Here is a 23,049-nt window from a genome sequence, read left to right on the forward strand (position 1 = left end):
GTAATTTATAAAAATCTTGTTCTGAAAGAAGCTATTCAAAATCATTAAAAGTATAATCACAAGGACATTCACCTTTAGATTTATTCTTTGTCTATATCTGTGGATTGTTGCCAGTTTTAGTTTTTCCTCATAAATATTCAGCTAGTGTTTTTTCAAAAATAAAGGTGAGAATATGTAAACAGGAGAAGTAGGGGTCATTTTCCCCAGAAGGTGTAGGAAGCATGTATTGCAGCAAGCATGACACAGTTCTTATACAGCATCAGAGTTGTGGAGGAATGGACAAAACCCATCTTCTTACCGAATGCAATCATCTTATTCATTTGTCAACTAATGCAGAATTTAAGGTTTGTGCACATGTGATGAACAAAGAGCAGCTGTGAAGTATACACAGCAGAAGACTGTGGAGTATTGCAACACTGACAGCGACTTGTAGCTGTGAAATATATCTGAAACACATCGGTTATAAAATACTGCTTATGTTTTATTCATGAAAAATAACTCTGTGCTCAGGGCCCACTATCAGAAATTACAGAGCATTGAAAGTATCTGTGACAAATTGCACCCAAGTATCATGTCTAAAATATTTGCCATAGAATACCAGTAAAAACAGCAATTCACAAGGACAGCTGATACTTTAGGAAGGGAAAAAAAGATGTTTCAAAACTAAACTTTTAAAAGTGCAAAATAAGACAGTGGAATATGTTTTTAAGATAGTATAAGATAGGATGATGTTAGTTAGTATAAGATTTAATAGACATTAATATTAGAGGGATTTTTTTTTTGTTTTGACCTGCCTGTGACTTTATCTGCCTTTCAACGATGAAACTTAGCATATTTTGCAAAACTGAAATTAAGTCACTATTGCAAACCCTTATAAATCAGTCCAGTGCATCTTGGGACTAGGGTAACTTGGAAAAAAAAAAAAAAAAAAAAAAGGATTCTTATTTGTGTCTGGTTAACTTGTATCTCTTTTCTAAAATTTTTTACTAAGAAAACTGTGATATAGGGAACGAACATTTTCTTTCAGGTGTCCTCATTAACTAGAGAGAAATTTAGGAAAAAACATGATCTTTACCACATGGCAGGATAAGCATTCCCTGGACTACTTAAGGTGGAGGAGGAACCCAATCCATACAAACAACTATAACAGTTCTGCAAAGCCTGCTTTTCCTTATATACAAAACTCCCAGTGAAGTAATAATGAACCTAAAGTAATTACAGGAGCTCATAAGAATCTTCTCTACCACTATCAACAGACAAACAGACAAAATCCCCCATTCTTTATACATTATATGAGATGGGGATTACAGTTTTCATATTCTTTTGTTTGTTTTGTTGTTTGTTTGTTTGTTTGTTTTTCTGGACTTGGAGATTGCTTGCAGATAAAAAAGGGTTCTGTTCCCAGCTCAGCATTCAGACAGGATGCCATCCAATTCTAACCTGCTAGGCTACAGGAAAACAAGGTTTATGCAATTTCTGTCTCTCTCTGTCCCAAGTTCCAACCTTGAAAGCATCATAACCTTGAAAGCATCATCCAGCTTCAGTGGAGTTTGAGAGATAATATGGTTCACAGAAATTTCATAGAAATAGATAACCAGACAGGAGACACAAGGAACGGAACATTTAGGACCCAACATTAAACAACTTCCTATCCAGCCAGCAAATTTCTACAAATTTCCACTTCTGAGCATGGCAATCTGCTCTTTGCTGTCAAAATGTTCTGCAGTAGAAGATGTTAAGCATATGCAGCCATAACAGAAAATATAATTTAGGTAAATAATAGCCAACCAGGAAGAAACTCTGCAGAAAAACAGGCTTCATTACCTTCAATATTCACAGAATTAGTAGCTTATATTCCTAAAGGATGAAATAAATGTGGACAGTCTGAAGTTTTTTCAGATAACCAATGTTAGTCAATTGCTATTCATCTTAGGAGAAAATTAGAAGTAAATATAATTCTTCACTGGTATTTCTACGGTCTAAGTCTCTTGCTCACAGGACCTGGGAGGCTGCACACTGGTGCAATCAGCTCCTTTATGGATTGCTAACTCCAGACCTTTCAAGGCCTTTACTCACTTATCATATCCCAGCCACAAAACTCAACTTGAAAGCAGATTCATTGCTTGAATTTCTTTACTGATGTACTATCAGAAGTATAAACTGCACTCCTTTAGTGATCTATGAGAACTAAGAGCTCATATTACTTGCAGCTGTCCCATAACTCAGTCCAAAGGTGATGATTCCAGTTTCTCTCCTTCTGCCATCTGAGTATTTCTGTTTCATACCCTTCCTACTAGCACCAGTACTGTATGCCACCCCTCTACTATGTATTTTGAACTGATTAATTGCTGAGTTTCTGTTTAAGCATGCAATCCTCATCTAGATATAATTTATTCAATTCATGCAATATTGGATGTTGTACATTCTGTATCTCTTTACTGCAAAATATTCTTTCATAATCACAGGAACCCTGTCTTGATTATCCCAACCTCAGTCTCATTTCAGTAACATTTTAAGTTAAATATTATATTTAAGCTTAAATATGGTATTTACTTTTAAATAGAATATTTAAGCACTGCTTCTAAGTTTTACATCTTCTTACCACATATTTTTCTTTTTTTTTTTCCCAGGACTATTCAGTCAGTGTGACACTTTACCTTTATATTATTGTTTATTGTGTTTTCCTTGAATGATTTTAGCTTATACCAAATAAATTATACTCAAGGTGACCTTCAGGATTTATGGCTGAACTTGATCCTTACAGTGTTTCCATTTCTCTTTCTACAATGCTATCTTTAACATGTACTTTCAAAGTGAAAATAACACAAAGCAAACAGGTAGTCAGAGATATGTTCCCTTTCATCATGACAGCTGTAAAGAGATAAAAACCCCAAACCATTCTGTTTGTGTCAAAACTATGGAGGAAGGGCTCTGCCAAGTAGTAAGTGTTTAACCAGAAACATGTCTGTTTCCTACAGAATGGAGAACTATCTCTAAAGCCCATACTGATTTCAACTATTGCTTCTATCATGGCAGGGGAAAAAACTCTGTCCAGCAGTCTTATAATATCCTTGCCTGCATGGGGCCTTATAAGTAAGTTTGAGAGCTGGAAGCATTGGATAAAAAAATACTGCAGTTTAAGGTGCAAAATTCTAATTTGATAAAGAATCTCCATGCTAATTACAATTTACCAGTAATATTTCTCTTGAAAAAATTTAACAGTAATATTTCACTTGAAAAATTAGTTGCCAGATCTCAGTGGGACCTCTCAAAGCCACTCCAAAACCCTTTTCTTTCGACCTTTTCTGGCACATCCCTCTTGTGTGATGATTCAGGTCAATGTGATTGGCTGCCACTACTATTTAAAACAACGTGAAAGGCAAAGATTTGGTGCTTACTTTCTGCTTGTACTGTTGATATCTATGAGTATTTTTCACAGTGCATTTTGTGCTCCCTGGATCAATGTACAGTTGAGCCAGATCCAAAAGTTAATAGTCAGTGAAATTACTAGTTGGACCTGAGCCTTCCAAATTTGGGATTTGCTGATGTTTTAAAGTGAGATACAAGCCCCATATTGATCCTGAGCATGCCAGGCACCTGCTCAAGGTATCTGACACATATTGTTTGGTAGTTAAGAACTCACAAAATACCATGGTCAATCTTGCTGTACAACGGGTATCTCAGGAACCTTGAACAGTGATGGGTCAAAGATTCAGGTCTACCATAAGGACATGCCAGCTTTTGCCAATACTGCCAGGAGCCTGACCGTGCCTGGCTAAATAAGTAGAGCCAAGCCAGCAGGACTCACCATTACTTGAACTGGATAATGAAAGCTAGAGAATGCTGCAATCCAAGACTTCTAAAACTCCCAGAAAACAACAAGTTCCAAGGATAGTGAGAATAAATGGGCTGGCATTAGCCTGGTTAAAAATAAAGGAAGATTTTTCTTTTCTCTAACCACATGCTTGGTTGGGAAAAAGTTCTTTTCTGTGCTGGTCTTTTCATATGCTGGTCTTTTCAAAGTTCTTTTCATATGCTGGTCCCACTACCAGATTCTGTGCACACCACAGGCATGGCTGTACTGCAGATGGCCTCAGAGCTGCACCTGCTCTGGGTGGCTGCTGGAGGCAGCCTGTTTCCTCCCAGCCTCTGGAGCAGCCTGGCACCCTGCCCCAGCCTCATGATCACCCCAAGAGTCATAAGAACCTCTCTTCCTCATTCTCTCCCTCGAACCCTGACCCTGTGCTTGTCCTTGCACTGCAACACATGGTGTGAATCACAGGATTATCCCCAGCCTGATTCATTCCTGCAGCTGGGTCAAGATTCCCAAACCAGGCAGAGCTTCTGCCTGCTTTCCTTCTGAGTTGTGTCCCCTGTGCACAGATCTCATCCCTTTGATGTTCACACATCCCCACGGAGTTGCCTGGAGCATTTCCAAGGACAGCAGGTAATGGCTTTCGTGAAGAAGAGGCAGACCCATGAAGAGAAGCCATCACAACTTATTTCCAAGGCACTTCATCTTGCTCTGGCAAATCTTTGGGAGAATATCTCATGTCCATGCCCTGATAAACATCCTCTGTACAAGCAACTTTGTATAATGTACAACATTGTATCATGTACAAACTGCACTCGTTTCGGGCACCTCTTTTTGCTGTCCTGCCACCGCTTTGCTCCCATGAGGATCTCCTTTCTCCCGGAGCACAAGGGGGCGAGGAACTCCCACCAGAGCTACCGAAGGGGACACAGAAAATAGCGATGGTGCCTCACAAGGTACCACGAAGCTGAGGACAGAAGGAGGGGGCGCTCATAGCTGCGGGCAGCACGGCAAACTAGCAACGGGACGAGAGGGCATGGGTTTAACCTGACCGGGGGGGTTAGGCTTGACATTAGGAAGAATTTCTTCACAGAACGGGTGATTAGGTACTGGAATGGACTGTCCTGGAAGGTACTGGAGTCACTGTCTCTGGAGGTGTTTAGGGAAAGACTGGACGTGACCCTTGGTGCCGTGGTCTAGTTCACACAGTGGTTCCGTCATGGGTTAGACTCGACAACCTTAGAGGGCTTTTCCAATCTAGATAATTCTGTTAATAGGATTCTGAACGCCGGGAACCAAGGAAATCCCGGATGGGATCCCGATCTGTCCTCTTTAGACCCTCTGCCGCAAAGCGGGGATGCGCGACCTCCCTATTCCCATTTCCCCGACCCTTAGTCCCACTCCTGGATACGGGATCGCCCCGCACCCCTCGGGAGGGCGGTGTAAGCGCCATTCCCGAGCCTTGGGCCACCTGTTCCCGGGCACGGCCAGGAGCGCAGCCCCAGCCGGCTCCGCCCGCGGCCGGGCGGGACGGGACGGGCCCGGCTCCGCCCCGCGGCTGCGCACACGCCCGATCCGGGGCTCGGCGCCGGCAGCTGCGTCGCTCCCGGAGCCTCCGGTTCTGCCGCTGTGCCGTGCCCGGCCCGGCCCGCGGAGCCGCGCCGCAGGTGGGGACGGGTGCGCGCTCCGCGCCGGGCGGGGGCTGCGGGGCGCTGCGGCCGCCCCTGGGCCTCGGCGGGGCCTGGGCAGGCCCGCGGCGGGCGGGGGGGGGCCGGGGGCCTGAGCTGGGCCGGCCTTGCCTGGCCTTGCCTTGGCCCTTGCCTTGGCCCTTGCCTTGGCCCTTGCCTTGTCCCTTGCCTTGTCGTGCCCTGCCCTGCCCCTGCCCCGGGACGGCTCCTGCGCCGAGACCACCCCAGGCCGAGCGGGGACGGGGGGCCGGCCGGGCAGCCCAGCAGCAGCCGAGCTCGCCGGGCCTTGGTCCAAGCCTGCCGGCTGTAAACTTCGCCATGTTTGTGAGAGCAGCTAGCGCTGACGGACGAGAAAATCCCTAAACCCCAGGATTTTTGAGTCCTGTATTTTGGCAGCGCTCGCCTCACCGCTCAGTCGGTGTCCGAGACGTGGCTCTGTAGCGCGGTCGGGGGAGGCAGCGCTGGTCGTGCCCAGCCGAGCTGGCCAAGCCTGTGCTGCCAAGTCACTGCCTTGCCCTGCCGCGGCCTCTGCCTCGCAGGAGCTGCCGATGCTCATGGTTAAATTGCAGCTGATGGGGCAGACGGTGGTTGCGATTCGAAATCTTTCGCTGTATTGAAAAAGAAGTAGGTTTGTAATCTCAAGTTTATACGTTTGCATATAAAGGGTAAGAACATCAGCCTAACTTGCTGGAGAAGTATAACAATTTAATTTGACTCTGTGAAGTTTCACTGAGTTTATAAACAAAGTAGTTTCTTCTAGTCTTGGATGTAGCTCAGGATGTGGCGGTTCAGTCTGTCTTGTGACGCTGTTTGGGTTTTTTTGTCCACCTACTATTGTGCTGCAGTGCACGGCAAATCGAAGGGTGCGGTCGTAAACAAAAGCCACTTGTCACGTTTTTAATTTACCGTACCCGTTTTAACAAACTGTGAATTCACGGAAATCCCAGCTAAGTTCACGGGGAATGTACCATCAGTTGCAAGGGAGACTGCACCAAAGCAGAGCTGTTCATGAAGTAGGATTTCTGACTTGGGTGACAGCATGGAAGCTGTGACATACGGAGATGTTATATTGTCGGAGTTACTACTGTTTAGCCTCCAAGTGCTGGATAAAAGATCAACGTGTTTTTGATTTGTGGTCAACTGTAACAAGGTTCAGGCTTGGCTAGGGGATAAAGCATGTTGGTGAATCTAATTTTGCTGGAAGATGCTTCTGTGTTTTCCTGTTCGTGAACTGAGATGTTTCTCCCTGATCTCTGGCACCATTAAATTCAATTATTGAAGCGCAGGTACAGTTGGCATTGAAGGATGCACCTGCTTTAGTACTTTAATTCAAATAAAGGATGCGCTCTTGAAAAAAGATCCCAGTCAGCCTTGCCTGCTGCACTTTGGTTCATGTCACAGTGTGATCAGGGAGTGTGTGAACTTTTCCTTCTGGAAGGAGCTAAAACTAGAAGATGCATTTCAGTTGTCAGTGGGTGTTGGATGAAGTGGTGGCAGAACAGCACGATCCCTGAGCTTCCGGATCTGTAATTGTGACAGCTATTGCCTAAGCTGCAGCACTCAGGTTCAGTAGCTTGAGGGCTGTAGGTCAGCTGCAAGGAGAAAAGTAAACAAAAACCCCATGTGAAATAATTGTCAACAGCTTTTTCAGGAATTTTTTTCAATAGCTCAGTAGTTTTAATTTTCAGTTCAACAATTTCCGTTATTGAATGGCTCCTAAACTTGGAGTATTTAAAAAGTGCTGTAGCAGCAGAAGGGTAAATAGCTTTTCTGCTTGTAAGGGTTTAATGACATAAGTGGAAAAAATAATCCCGCATATTTGCTGGGGCAATAACTGGGACTGGTTGGCATTTATTGACTTACTTTCCTTCTCCCACATTCACCTAGGCTTTGTGGCAATGTAATGAATTAATGTTGTGTTTGCATTGTCAATCAGTATTGAGGTATTTCTGTTCTGTCTTGAGTAGCTGGTTTAAAATCTTCTGACTTATCTTCCTCTTTTCATCTTCCTTCTAGGGCGTCCTTTTAGTGAATGAGCATGATAATTCCTAGCTGCCACTCTAAAAATACCTCTTAATGAACAAAAAAAACCCAAACAGTGTAGTTTTGCATATTCTTTTTTAATCAATTGATTAGTCAGTCAGTTTTGATCAAAAAACTGATTGAGTGATTGCTGTCTCTGTGTGTTAAGTAACCAAAATGGGTTATGTGGATCAGCTGAAAAACTAAGTGCCATTGCTGTAGAGGTTTATTTTTTTTTCTCTCGGAGGTTTTTTCCCACATGTTCCAAACTGGAGTGTTCCTGCTTACTGCAGTTTTTCACAGACTTTAGTTTCAAATGTTCTGTGTTTCAAGATATTTTCAGTGTCATGGCTGAAAAGGTACAGTAATGAGGAAAAATTAAAATGCACACAGGTAACAAAAATGTTTTTGTGAGTGATACTCTTTTTTAAGCAGGTCTTATTGGCAGCTGCTATGTTTAAGTATCTCCCATTTTTCACTTGACTTCCCTGGGAACTAGTCCTCTTTTGAATTAAAGGGAGGCATCAGTTTAAATACCAGATGATCTATATTTCTAGTTTGGAAACTAACAGCCAATCCTATGTTCTCAAAACACAGGATTGAAAAATGTGCTAAAATTGGGTCTGTCACATGTGTAGAATTTACTCAAAATTGCAGAATTGCTTTCTGTGGCCCAGTGTTGATTTTGAGGGTTTTTTTAATACAAAGATTGGTGTGTTGTGTTAAAGCCTGTACGGTAACAATCCTTTGAAAAACTGTTGCAGCTTTTCCCTCCAGTTGTACTGTTCTAAATTTAACAGTGTCTCTCATAGATCAACTTTCATCCTGTGCATATTGGGGAATCTGAACAAAGCTCCCAGTTAATTCAGGTTCTTTACAGTTTGGGATTGACTCCAGCTTGACCAGGCCTTAGTGCTTTGTGGATCCTAAAGAGTCTGATCAAAGGAGAACTGAGGCTTGTCAGACTGTGGCCCCACACTAACAGTTACTTGGTGCAGAGGAATAAATGCAAGCCATGTTTGAATCATTGTCCCTGAAAACATCCTTCTGCCTTTGTTTTAGACATGGGAAAATCGCTTTCTCACCTGCCTATGCATACGTGCAAGGAAGATGGCTATGATGGAAGCTCAGTGTCTGATAACGTGAGGAATGGTTTAGTTCACTCGGAAGTGCACAATGAGGACAGCAGATGTGGAGATGTGTCGCAATTTCCCTATGTGGAATTTACAGGAAGGGACAGTGTCACCTGCCCAACCTGCCAGGGAACAGGAAGAATTCCACGAGGTAAGTTTCTTTGTTTATTATTTTTTTTTTTTAACCTATAAATTTACATCATAACCATATGCAGTTGTAGTAATGCAAAACAAATAGCTTTTCAAGTCAAGATGAAGTTTTCTCATCTTTTTGACTTTTTTTTCATTTTGTTATGCTAGATGAATGTAACAAATTGGGTCAACTGTTACACCTTGGCTGTTACAACTTGGATCTCTTCTTGTCTGTACAATGCAACTGTTTCTTCCTCCTCAGCTTTGAATCCACCCATAACCCTAGGTCTTGCAAGTTAAATTAACGAACCTTTAGTTTCATGACATTTTATTGCATTTTTTTCTTTTGACTACCTATTCTAAACTATTTGAATCAATATATAACTGCAAAAATGGCTGTAAATACAGAGATGGAAAAGTAGACCTGGGCTGCAGCACCTCTTCCTGATTTATAGTGAATTCTTTTGCCCTCACTGCTGCCAGTGTCTCTTGTTTTCCTTTACCCTGCTTTTGTCCCACTGGTGCTTGCTAGGTGGATAATTCCAGCTTGGAGTTGAAAATATATGGGTTCTTTGGCTGCCTTGGAAAAGAGTAGGCTACACAGCATTAGTCTCCATACCTCACTGTTTTGTTTGCTTTGCCCTCATCCTTTACTTTTCCTCTTGATAAAACATGCTGCTTTGTTATGCTTCTGTCCTAAATGAAAAGCTCCCTCAATATTTATGAAGAGACTTGTGGAAGGAGAACATGGGATATCTGAAACCTGGCAGAAGGAGAGCCAAGTGGGCCAAGGCACAGCATTTTGCTTCAGCTGTGAGATTTTCCCTTTGACTGGGGAAGAGCTGATGACATGATTTCATGTTAGAGTTTCCTTTGCCAGACCTCTTACCCAAAATAGATTATTGGGTGTAAAAGCTCTTGGGACTGATTTTGAGCAGCTGCTCAGGAAACTTGAGTGATGTCTGTGTCGTGTTGTCCTTCTACATGTGCTTCAGTGGGATTAGGTTATGGCACAGCTCACAAACACTTGTGTCTCACCTTTGTAGAAGGACCAGGGAGCACAGAATATTTCAGTGGTTGCAAATACCACAGGAGATTTGTGTTTTAGCTGTTAAACTTTCTACTACAATGTATTCTTGGAGTACCTCTGAATTAATCAAATTGCACGCCTAGAAAAGCTATGAAATTAAAAATTACCTTAGCCAGAAAGGGTAAAAACGTTTGTTCTGTTAACTCGTTAATTTGAAATACTTGTTAATATCAATAGCACGTTTTACTCAAAGTGCAGAAATAGCCAAATTTCCATGTTCAAAAGCTTCTTATTTTCACTGTAGAATCCTTGGATGCAATACTTAAATAAATGTTAGTTAATTATTTTATTAAAGATTTTGCAGTAACTATAAAAACATGCATCTTGTGTGAAATAATGTGGTTGAACTTAAAATGAGTTATTAGAGCTAAGAGGATTGTGTTTGTAATCATTCCTTAGTATTTTAGAGAAGAAAAAATGTCACGTTTTGGGGTCATTTGAGGAGAGAGGGGAAAAATTAAGAATGAAAGCATGACTAGTAGGACTATAATTAATAGGTGATATGATGGCTAAACTATAATAAATCCATGAAATTACGTTTTGTTACTTGAACAGCTTTAGTTTTTAGTATGATGTATGAAAGGATTACTGTGATATTTTCTTAAAGGTTGAAGATGCTTCACTGAAGTAGAGATGAAAATGTGTTTTAAATTGGTAGAGGCTGTTTAGAAGGTTGATGTTTTGCATACTACTGTATGCTTGGTTAGCATGTTTTGCTTAGCTTAGTGATTCAGCATGGAATCATTGCCAAGTGCTTGGTTAGCCAAGTGATGATTTGATCAAATTCTGCACTTGGCTTAAAAATTGCAAATTTGGCCTTGAGGCCTCTGTTCTCATACAGTTCCACAACAAATAACAAAAGCTCTACTGGCAGATGTAGTACACATATTTTTAACTACTCATCTGTGCATGTGCTCTTTACTTCTGCTGTTAAAAAATAAACCCCATAAAAATGCTGTCCAGTGACATAAGTTTCATGGAGAAATTCCAGTAGATACTTATTTTGACTCCCAGGGGGCTACAGCTCAGCAGCACCATGATAAATATGGTTTTATATACTTCTGATTTCCAGAACGCAGTGCATGCATATCTTGTGTTGCCCAAAACACCACCTGTATTGTTAGCTTTGGTTGTTTCCGTTTGGGCTTGTTGTTTGTTGGGCTTTTTTAACCAAAACTAACTTCTGCTTTTTCAGAAGAGTACATGCTGAATGCCCTCTGGATCAGTTCTTACTGCCCAAGCTTCTGAATGTTTTGTCCCATGAGTTCATATGGTCTGGCATAAATAGCTCAGAGCTGTTCTGCATCTCTTTTTCTCCAGGAAGTGGTGCCAGAGGAAATACTGCCTCTGGTCATGTGTGCAGCACAGAGGCAGAATTTATTGCTGTTTTGGTCCTTGTGGACTCGGTGTTTTTTCATCTTGATGTTGTGTAAGCCATGTTCTATTTCAGAAAGTGACATCAGCTACAGTAGCATTCGACCTGGGTCCTTATCTGGAATTTAAGTGTTTGTCTTTAGTGTTTATTCTTTGGTGCCACTAAGTTGTAACGGTTATTTTTTTGTTCAAAAGAGCTTCAACAACACTTATTCTTTGTTTAAATTCTGAAAGGGTGTTTTTGTTTCCAGGGCAGGAAAATCAGCTGGTAGCCTTAATTCCATACAGTGATCAGAGACTGAGGCCAAGAAGAACGTAAGTCAATAGCTGTTTGTGATACCTGAATCTACAGTTAATTATTCTCTTCTAGTTAAAATTCAACAATTCAAAGGGGATAGCAATAAGAAGAATCAAGCAAAAAATCATTGGAATGCTTTCTTGCATTCATTATTGGAAGAACAGGGCTTGTGAGCAATATCAGCCTTAACCTCTAACTCTTGGTGAGTTATTTATTAACAGTTGTGCATTCTCCATCACAATACATCTTGGCTAAGTACAAAGCTAAGGAATACTGTATGAACTATTCATGGTTACAGTAATGATGTGAGTAGGGCTTAATCTCTGTAACATCCTAATTGATCTAAGCAGATCTTCACTGTTAGAGTTTGAGTTAATCAGTAGCGTCTTTGAGCCACTACTACAAAATAGGTCACCTTCAATTAATTAGTAACATTCTGGTTTTTGCACTAGAACAATCAACAATTTATGATACATAATTATATTTCATTTTACCATAGCATAACAGCCTATTTAATTTTTTTTTTCTAGGATCTGCTTAGGGGGGTTCACTACAATCCTCAGGGCTTCTCGTTCTGACATGTTTTGGTTTTTACTTCTTTTTTTCTTTTTAAGGTTTTGATATTTTTTGTAGTAAACAGAAATGAGTGCCAGGTAAAAGAAATATATTAGCTTCACGTGATACTATTCTGGATAATGTATCTGATGTAATGGTAGTACAAATATGGGACATATTACTTTACTGTTCAAATCTTGACAAAATTGGAGCTGAAGTAGATCCTTTTATTTGTGGAGGGTTTTTTATTATCTCTCACACCACTACCAGCACCCCACCCGCCTATGCACACACACACATACACACACACACAGCCACACCCACACAAACACACCCTTTTCTATTAGCTTAATTGTGAATTTCCTGCTCCTTAGCTGCAGTCCTAACACTTTCCCTGGAAGTCAGGATTCTCTGTCATAAGAGCTTTATTTTGTGTTCTGGGTGGTTTTTGTGAGACTTCCGCAAAATGATGGAAGTTGTGCTATAAATGAATGTTAAGAGGAAGTGGATTTGTTTCAAAGCCCATAAATATTTACTTCTTCTGTTTTCCTTTGCAAGTTACAATTGTTGGGGTAACCACATGATTTGAGATGTGGTTTCTGATATTTATGCAAGAGTAACAACTGTTTAAGACATAGCTGTGAAGTGCAGCATAGGTTTTTTTTTCCTTTTTTGAAGCTAATGGAAGCTAGAAATAGACTGAATTAATTGTATTCACTAGTCCTGCTCCTTATCACTTAAAATAGCATGTCATTGTTTTTTAATGTGCTTTTGACTCTGAATTGTCCTTTTTTTCTCCTCCAGAAAGCTCTATGTGACTGCTTCTGTAACTGTGTGTTTGCTGCTCTCTGGGCTGGCTGTATTTTTCTTGTTTCCTCGCTCAATTGATGTTCAGTACATTGGTGTGAAGTCAGTTTATGTCACTTACGAACAGGAAAGGCGGATAATCTATCTCAATATTACGGTAAGTCTGGCTTTTTGGGTGTTTGGAATGCATGAATGCAACAGGAGATACGGCTTTGAAAGTTTAATGTAGAAACTGTGGTCTGGCTGAAAAGCTTCGTTGATGCCTTAAGAACTAGAGTCAGAGACCAGTTTGAAAAATGTAACTGAGCCTGCTGGGGCTGGTTCCTGTAGCTGTAACTAATAGAGATGTAGTTGCAAGCTGACACTGGGTATTCTGTTTTCAAGGGAACAGTAACTTTGGAGTTCTCAGTGTTACTTCTGGAATATGTCTGAATTGTAGTGTGTGTATGTAGGAATGCTGTTTGCTACTGCCGTGGTATTTTGCCTCTGTCAGAGTTGGTGTCGAGGAAAAATACTTTTTTATCCACCTTAAAACTTAGAGGAGCTCTTCCCACATAGTTCTTGATTTCTTCGTAATGACCTTCATACAGGTTTGCCTAAAGACTTTTGGTGGAGTTCTTCATTTTAAATAAAGCAAAGCTGCCATGGGAGAAAGAGATCCTTTGATAGCTAAATTTCCTGGAAGGAATAATTGAGGATAGGAAGAAATGCAGTATCTTAAGTGGAGGGTTGTTACCGCGAAAGTTGTGCAGAATTTTGTGTTACTCAATATTTTCACTAAACAAACTCAGAAGTGATGGTGACCCTTCTCCTGTCTGCAGTCCTCACAGGCAGGAAAATCTGCTTGCAGAATGTCTGATATTACTGTCCCATGCACAAGATTCAAAATGCTTGCTCATGGAGATACACAGAATGGATAAGTGTTACTGTTTTGCGTTTGTTTTTTCAGAACACACTTAATATAACGAATAACAACTACTACTCTGTTGAAGTGGCAAATATCACAGCCCAGGTTCAGTTTTCAAAAACAGTTATTGGCAAAGCACGGTTAAACAACATCACCAACATTGGTCCACTGGATATGAAACAGGTAAGTAGCTTAGGCTTTCAAAGTTAAACACGTGTTAATCTTCATATATAAACCTACTTAGTGGTGTTTTCATTTATTTTTTTATTGTGTTTTTTTTTTTTAGATTGATTATATGGTGCCCACAGTCATACAAGATGAAATGAGCTACATGTAGTAAGTGTACTCACTTTTAAATATCACATGGATCTTATTAAAAGTTGCAGTGCTGTTAAAAACAACTTTTTCCAAAGTTAGCAGGAATCTGTTTGAAGGGATGCTGGGGCATTTTCTTTAAGTTTAGTAGTACTGAAAGATAGGCAAACCACAATTGCTTGATTAGTTTCATATAGTGGCTTGCTGTACCTGACTATATACCCTTTAAATGGTATCTCTGTTATTTTAGGGCTTGGCGCTAGTTAGGATGGCTGCTTTAGGGGTGGAAGTGCAGGTGTGTTCCCCTAACAAGTTCTCTATTAACTTTCCCACAATTTTCTCTGCAGTAGAAGGAAATTTGTATTTAGTGGTATACAAATTAGGGGCTTCTCTTCACATGATGTGTATATAGTAAGCAGTGTTTACAGCCTGCCCTTTGAGTGGCTTTATTCATAGCTCCTGAAAGTTCATTTGTCCAACAGACAAATTATCTCTTGGTCACAAACCCCAGTTTTAGTTCTCTTACACTGAAAGCTTACATTGATAATGAAAAACCTCATTATCTCTTGGTCACAAACCTCAATTTTAGTTCTCTTGCACTGAAATTCAGACTGAACAGAAAGAGTTAACTATTGAGGCTTCAGGTCTGTGTGCAGTTCTAGTGGATGCCAGCCTCTTTGGGATGTGAGAAAACCTTGTTGCTTTCAATTGTTGAAATAAAGTGAAATAGATGTGAAATGCTGAAAGGCACAGACTTCAACAGAAAACGTTGAACCTCTGTCACCTTTTAAAATTCTGTAAGTTAGCTTTATGTAAACACAGAATCTTATGAATCTGCTCACACTTTGGATGCATGAGGAATAAATAAACTTCATAAATAGCCTTCATAGATCTCATGATAATGCTGTATTTTCTCACAATTTAGATAAGTTGAGTTCACTGACTCTTTATATTTTATTTTTGTTGATTCAGGGGGAAAGAATGACAAAGGCATGTAAATATTGATAGGCTGGCTGCCAAGCAGTCTTACTGCAGTGATCACATACTTTTCATTCTAGAGCTGATAAATTTGTGACCAAGAGCAATGATTTACGAAGCAGGGATGAAAAATATGCACTTACATGGTGCTCTTTATGGCTGGTATGTAGGCATGTGTCAGAAAATAAAAGTCTGAAAAGGGTATCTTGCAAGAGAGCAATAACCTTGACTTTGGAATATCTGTGTGTTGGTTAAAGGTTATGTTGCATAATATAGAAGTGGATGAGTTCAAAAAATAGGTGACAAAGTGATCCTGACCGGCTTTAAATGTGGTGGCTCAGATTAACCTTGGTTAGCTTCTGGAAGATGGAATGAACACTTTCTGAGGACGCTTCTGTTGTGTCCTCAGCATTACATGAAAGCAAACACTTGTGAAGACGCTACTTGTGAAAGACTGTGTATGTAGCAGTGGGTCTAGGTACAGTCACTGTGATACAGTCACTGGCAAATTATTCTGTTGCCATTGCCAGCAACTCTGTATTCTGTGTATACAGACAGCAGAGTTTCCAGTTAAAGCCAGAAGTCTTGCTTTTCAGATAATTACCCTAGGAAATTTTGATATAAATCTAACAATTGTTCTTCTTTTTTGCAGTGACTTCTGTACTTTACCATCTATCAAAGTACATAACATAGTAGTGATGATGCAGTAAGTATGGTAGTCTTCTTATGTGTAAAAAACAACTTCAGAAGCCATGTAATTCTCATTAAAATAATACTCATATATTTAATCCAAAAGGTTTTGCATCATAAAAAAAATGAAGTCAACTTGCTTTTTTAGTGTAGTAGCTTTATAGTTTCAAAAAGTGAACTGTGTCTTTTGACAGGTTCTGGTGGTGTAAAGACTGGATTGACAATCATTGTTACTGTATCTGCTGTGCAGCTGGGCTGTAGCCATGGAGCTACTGATGTCTCAAAAAATTTAAAATTACTTTGTGTATCAGCCATGGTTCAAAACTTGCTGAGAACTTTGGTCTTGAAGGAGTTTATGGTTTTAGTACTCTGTCAGAGACTGCTTTGTGAGAGTGCTTTTTTGTGATTTTGCATAAATTTCAGAATGGTGGGGTCCTTTGTTGGTGAGGGAATGGGGCATGTCTTTACAGTAGATGTAGCATGGCTTGTAGTTTGTTTAATCATTTGCTTTCTTATCATAAACAAGAAATATTATTTGTAATGGTAGATTTTACAAGTAAACCTCAGCTTTAGCATCTTTAGGAAAAGGAACCAGATGTCTGTCATGGAGAAAATCTATAGTGGTAAATCAGCAATGTTCTTAAATGTATTTAAAGCATGTTTTGTTCCAAAACCTTTTCCTTAATAACCCTAGTAATATAAACACAGTGATTTTTAGAATAGGAAACTCAAAATCTCTTCTCTTCTGTCTTTTTAAGAGTGACAGTGACAACCTCGTACTTAGGCCACCCTGAGCAAATATCCCAGGAGAGATATCAGTATGTGGACTGTGGAGGAAACACGACCTACCAGCTGGGCCAGTCAGAATATTTAAATGTCCTTCAGCCTCCACAGTAAAAGCACCTGTTGGTTGGTGTGGAATGGCTGCAGTTGGTGCTTGCAGAGATCCTTTGGACAGAACTGGTGTTCCATGGAGCAGAGAGTACATGTGATGTACAGCATAGCAAACGTGGAGATCTGTACACTTTAGATGCAAGGAGGGAAAGGTGCAAATTGTAAATAGGTGCACTTGTTAAATGTTGTGTTTTCCCCTTCTGTTTGCTTTCTGTTACTGTAAGCACTTCTGTCAAGTTATGTGGTGGGGGGGAGAGGGGGAATATCAGATTCTTGAACAGAACTGGGACTTTTCCTTACAGTGTGGTACATCAACTTAGAGTAACTGTGTGTATGTCTGTGTTTAGGTGAAATGTATCACTAATGAGCATTTTTAAAAAGTAATACTCATAAATTTTCAGTTTATACTTCAGTTCTTGATATTTGATTATTGAAAACAGAATGTTGCTACTTAAATAACAAGTTTACTTTGAGGTGTCTGGGTATGAAATTTCTAGTAGTGACCCAGTGGTAGTAGCTCTTTATTTTGGGATTCTACACTTTATTTGCTATCCATGATTAGAGGTGACATGCAGTCTATGAAAGCCAGGAAAGCTCTCTTGGGTGACACTATAGTTGAATGTCCAGTTTCTAGAATCTGGCATCTTTTCATTCATATTCCCTCTTGGTACCTCTGGGATGTTATAAGGAGAATATATATTGTTAGATTCAAGGCTGGGTTTAAAAACTAAACAAGAAACAACCCCCACAACAATTACTGACAAAAGAAAAATACAAGACTAGAAAACAAACAAGACTTTACCAGTCTGTTTTTTAGTAAGCTTTTTAGAACAGGTATTAAAATCGAGATTGCGCAGCTGGAACTAGGTGGGAAACTTTGAGCGTGGGTTTGGAGAGCTTGGTGTAAATTTTTGTGATTTTTACTGTTTTAATATATTCTGTACCTAAGCAACTTTTAAGTGTTACTACGTTGGGTTGTGTTCATTTCTGGCACAGGCTCAGCAGGCAAATGCTGTAGTTATCTGTACCTCCAGAGCACTCAACGGTCACATCCAAGTTCTGTAAGGGAAGATGAAGCAATTCTTTCTGTAGGAGTACAGGCTGATGGAATTGTGAGATGACTGACTGACAGCACAAAATAGTTTCTGTAGCACAGTTTGCACATGCCAATTTCTGGGGTAATTGTCAATCATGATGATTATAAACTTTGGGTCCAAAGTTGTTTGACTCCTAAAGGCTGACTGTTCTGAGGGTTAACTTTTTAATTAGCTAGATCAGGATTGTTTTATTTCTGAATTAGGTGATATGCAGCTGTAAGAAGGTACTATTGAAACTGTTGCATTGTAATGAAAAATGTATTTTTTAAAATAGGTATTACTGATTTTGTGCTGCCTATCTCCTGGAAATAAGCTACACAAAATGAGTTGGCAATAAACACAATAGAAAAAGGCTTCTGAGTAACTTGCCACTAACGATCTCTGATGCTCCAGTACTTCAGTGAAGATACATGTCTACATTATTCTCTTCTTTGCTGGCCTCTCTTAGATGGACCTAAGGGGGTGGGTGGGGAAAAAATGTGTGTGATGTAAGACTGATTTAAGAGACATTAAGTAACCATAATAAACCCCTCCCCCATCCTCTATGTCAGTTGCTCTGAGCCCTTACTCTAGACTCTATGAAAACCTTTGGAACCTCTACTGTCATATAGTTGTTGTCATATATCAGCTTCATGTAGTTGTTGATAAGATGAAGACTTCATCTTTTGCCTTTAGAGAACTTCTGTAACTGGAGTAGTCAGTTGAGATGACTTATTGTAGTTAGATTCTGAAGATTATTCTTGATTTTGGGCCCTTAAAAGTAAACATTCTTTATTACAGCTCACAGTCATGAGGGAAACTAGTCCACAGCTGACTCACCTTTCTAGAGTTTAGGTGAGGTTCAGTTCTGTAGCTGCTAAAATGCATTTGTAAGCTTGTCTGATAGCCTGCAAAGATACAGGGGATAACTAAAGACCAGGAGAGTGGGGAGCTGGCTGGAAGCAGAAAGGTGAACACATGATAGCTGGTGTAGAAAGATATGCTGATAAGAGCAAGTAGGGAGAGAATTCTGGTTTAAATATATCAGAACTGAAGTCTGCCAGCCAGTGATACAGGCTCTTTTCCTCTAGGCTTAAATATGTACACACTGGAGTGTTATTTTTGTTTGGGGGTTGTTTGTGGATTTTGAAATAGAAAAAGAAGAAAACAGCTGTAGGCAGATAGTAATATTGATTTAAAACAAATTTTTCTTCCAAGGATGAAAAGTAATCTAAAATAACTGGAATAGCACAATGATCAAATTATTTGGTGACAATAGTGAATGCTGCTTTTGCACAAGCATGGCAGGGGGAAGTTACACTTTATGCAGTGTTGAGACTCAAATTGGCTTTTGAAATTTTGGTGTACATGTTGAGCTAAATCAATACTTAAATCTGTGATTGTTAACCTTGCATGAAGTGTTTGGAATTCTCTGATTTAAATTAAATAATTGAGTGGAGTTATTCTTTCCATGTATGTGTCAGAAGAGGATAAAACTCAGTTTATTTCATCTAGAATATCTAAACATCAATTTGTGTTAGACTTACTGAATGATGAAGAATTCTCATCATAAGAAATAACTGTGGATTAAAAATCCCACTGAATTCACAAATTAAGTCAGTAATGGGAGAATAAAAGGCTGAAGGTTCTAAGTGCTAGAATTCCCTTGCACAGCTGTCAGCATATTACTAACCAAATAAGGCAAGTATTTCAATTTATCTACTGATTTTAATATAGCATTTCATCAGATAAACAGGTAAACATCTGTGTGAATATTTAACTTGTACTTGCTTTATATGACCAAGCTTGGAAACATGCTAAGGGAGCAAGGGAACTCACTATTAACTTTTATAACTTTGTAAACAAGGTATCAGTATAGATCCAAGTGCCAGACCTTTTGTTTTTCACATTCATTTTATCTTGATCTTAAAATAAAAAAGGCAAATCTTTCAGTTCAGTTGTAAATCAATAAATACAATTCTCTCCAGAAAGTCGAATTGAAAAAGTAAAACTTTTTCCTGTTTTTTCTTTTGTGTGTCTTCTGAAGTGATTCATATTTCACATGTAACTTCCTCTGGTCTTCAAATACTATCTAATACCTTTATACTGATATTGCAGTGTGTTTATTTCTAGTAGAATTCTTTTCACTTGAATACTTTGTAGCAATTCCTTTGCCAATTCCTGTTGCACTTTAAAATGGAAGCTCTGATAGTTATTTCTTAAAACAGTAAGAAATATAGTCCAGATGTTGCACTGTAATGGCACTATTGAAAATCAGCTTAATGTATTCTGTTTAAAATAACTATAAAATTTCAAAAATATAACTGAAGTATGGAACACTTAAATGCATTAAAATGTTGACTATTTGACCATTGGAGAACAAAGTTATTGTACATTTCAAATATACTGCTTTAAAAATATAAGAATTAATAAATAACCATCCAAGATCCAAACCATCAAAGATCTAATCATCAAATATCTATTTGGAGAGTTTTAAAGGGAAGCACTCTTATTAAAAGATTAAATACCTGACATTCCTGAATTCCTGGTGTGGGAAAAAGCCTGTAGAAGTTCATTCATAATTTCTTTACTCATCTCAATTTCATAGGGATGGTTGCTTAATTCCTAATCTTTTGTGAAGACAAACCATAAGTATCTTTTTCCTCTGTGGTGTAACTTTGAAGTTCTTTATGCACTTCTGATGTGTGCATGACCTTGATATTAACATTGTAGTGTTTATATTTTGCAGCCTGCTGTTGGCAGAGTTGAGTACATGTTTTAGTTGACTTTGCTTCAAGTTGTCCTTGCAGTTCTGCAAGTGAATATCTTTTTTCATAGTAGTGCATTGCAAACATGCCTGGGCTTTTTAGCATGTGGTTTATAAAGGGAACCATTTAAACACCAAACGTCTAAGTGCTTGGGTTGAACCATGAGGGTCTTTAACCTGACTGAAGAGCTGTGCCCTCATGATGGAAAGGATAGTGCTTGGAGTGTTAGGAGAGAAATTTCTATATTCAGGGAGTGTCAAAAGAGAAATAGTGTTATTTCTTATTCAGCATTTAAGGTTTCCCTTTTTTTTTGAGGGGTGGTAGTTGTGGTTTTGTTTTTCTTCCCAACCCCCTAATCTGTAGCAAGAAATCTGTCTGTTCCCTTCTGAAATGGGTGACTTGTTCCAGAGCTGGGCAGCTGCAGGATGCTGCACATCAGCTGGAGTGCACTTGTAGAGTTAAGAGATGAGAAAGACCAGTAATGGCACCTCTAAGAACTAAGAACTAAATTTATTTGCCTGTGTAACAAAATGCCACAACCCTAGTAATGCTTCCAGGTTTTTCACTACTGAAAGGGAAGGATAAAAATGCAAGTGCAAGCAATATACTTCAGCAATGGACTACTTGCAACCAGCAAAATATTTGTTAGTGATGGCCCTGGTCACACCAAAAAGTCTCATTTTTTTCCTTTTGGCCCAGGGAGGAAGGAGGAGGAATAGATCTCAACCAAAAGATGTTGAGAACAATTATGTGGCAGTGGCAAACACCCAGGGTTTGTTCCACTTAGAAGTCACCTTCCTGTTTTGTTTAGCTCTGGAATTGTGATCATTACCAGAGGGGTGTTTTGGGGTAGTTCTACGACCTACAGCTACTGCCACGTAAATCTGCTTTTCCATGGGTAGGCAGGACTGTTAGCCAGGAAAACCAGTCTGCATGGGATCTGCACACTTCGTGTGGAGAGCCCTCCGGTCTAGTGGGAGTAACATCCTGATCCTCATACTCTCCTCCAGCCATCACAAGGGTCCTACAACTTGGATGCATGTGTTTCCTGGGGACTGGAACTGCTTTTGCTTTGCATGGGCAGGAATGTTTAGTACCACACATGTAAGTGTATTCTGGTGCCTGAGTATTTTGGGTCTGACTGACTGTGATTTAGTTCTTTTGTTTGTTGTAAGGAAGCAAATTTAACTGCTGTTAACATCCAATGTACAGAGTGTGCATATAATAGCTTGAGATATGTATAGAAATACTAATGAGTGATAACTATTTTTGTAACTTAAGATGTTCTTGTAAGTGTGTAGCAAACAATCTATCCAGTAAAGCATGATAAAAACTCTAGAAGTCAAAGAATATTTTGGAATGACATGTAGGACACAGAAGCTATGTTAATGTAAGCTAACTGGGGCACAAGGGATCTTGTTATTCAGAGGTTCAAAATCTGGACCTAACTTCATTATGAATATGTTTCTAGGCAGGATTGTTTGACTCAAAGAATGATATTAAATTTTCTATTTAAAAAGCTTGGATCACGTATATTTTTTTTAACTGACTTAGTATTTTTCTCCCCTTCTTTCTGTCTCCCACAAGTTTTCTCTCTATCTCACCATGTTTTTCCACTAGCTTTTATGTATTTTCAAGGATATTACTCCAATTTTTGTAACTTGGCATTCCATGATGTGAAGACTTTGCAATCAACTTTTTTTATACTATGTTTTATTGTGTTAAGTCTGTAATAAACTTGAGTATCTGAAAGCTGAACACCATATGTGAATGAATTAGTGTTGTCTCACTAAGCTACTGAAGTAACTCAGTCCAGACTTGGGCTGTTGTGATGCTTTGGCCCCTGCCACCAGGTGAGCCCCCACGCCATTGCTCATATGCTCTTCCCTCCCAGTAGAATGGTAGAAAGAACTGGGGCAAGCAAGAAAAACTGGGAAAAGCAAGAAGACTTGGGTCAGGATGAAGACATTTTAATACGAGAAGCAAAGCTGTGCTCACAAGCAAAACAAATTAAGAAATTTATTTCCTTGCAGCAGGCAGATGTTTACAACATGAAGATAAACCCCAAAACCCTGGTTAGCCTTCCTTTCTGTTTTTCCTGAGCTTTTATTGCAGAGCATGATCCCATGTGGAATAGCCCTTTGTCAGCTGGGAGCATCTGTCCTGCTGTGTCCCCTCCGGCTTCTTGACTACTCACAGCCAAACCCTGCAGGTCTGGGCAGACACAAAGGGGGAAGAGGCAATGAAAAAGGAAACCTCTGGTGCTGTGTGAACTCTACTGTAGCCAAAACATTGCTGTGTTATCAGCACTGTTTTATCCACAACCCAAAGCACAGAGCTGTATGGCTGGGATGCTGTAAGGAAAATTAACTCCATCCCAGACAGACACAGTTAAACCTATCTGCAAAGCTACTTTAAGGAACCATTGTTGCTGAAAAACCTGAATCTTTAAAAACTGGGCAACAAAGAATATGACTTAGGAACATTCAGAACATTCATAATACTCAA

General features: G+C 39.6%; 1 protein-coding gene across 1 annotated transcript; it reads left to right on the forward strand.

The window, feature by feature from the left end:
* Window positions 1-5,396: 5,396 nt before the first annotated feature.
* TMEM106B (transmembrane protein 106B) lies at window positions 5,397-20,847 on the forward strand. The gene is made up of 8 exons (XM_054273905.1): window positions 5,397-5,481; window positions 8,587-8,808; window positions 11,505-11,568; window positions 12,911-13,070; window positions 13,863-14,003; window positions 14,107-14,156; window positions 15,766-15,819; window positions 16,562-20,847. The coding sequence occupies exons 2-8, from the start codon at window positions 8,589-8,591 to the stop codon at window positions 16,698-16,700; spliced, it is 828 nt and encodes a 275-aa protein (XP_054129880.1). The 5' UTR covers window positions 5,397-5,481; window positions 8,587-8,588; the 3' UTR covers window positions 16,701-20,847.
* The last annotated feature ends 2,202 nt before the right edge of the window (window positions 20,848-23,049 follow it).

Source organism: Melozone crissalis, unplaced genomic scaffold, assembly GCF_028551555.1.
Source record: "Melozone crissalis strain CALT ecotype California unplaced genomic scaffold, PUWL_Pcris_2 ptg000016l_1, whole genome shotgun sequence".
Lineage (NCBI taxonomy): Eukaryota > Metazoa > Chordata > Aves > Passeriformes > Passerellidae > Melozone > Melozone crissalis.

Bases quoted from the DNA above. Each gene is read 5' to 3' on its own strand.
- TMEM106B (XM_054273905.1), top strand. From the start codon at position 8,589: ATGGGAAAATCGCTTTCTCACCTGCCTATGCATACGTGCAAGGAAGAT. The intron at 11,569-12,910 runs GTAAGTCAATAG...TTTCTCCTCCAG, and splicing joins AGACTGAGGCCAAGAAGAAC to AAAGCTCTATGTGACTGCTT. The intron at 14,157-15,765 runs GTAAGTGTACTC...TCTTTTTTGCAG, and splicing joins GATGAAATGAGCTACATGTA to TGACTTCTGTACTTTACCAT.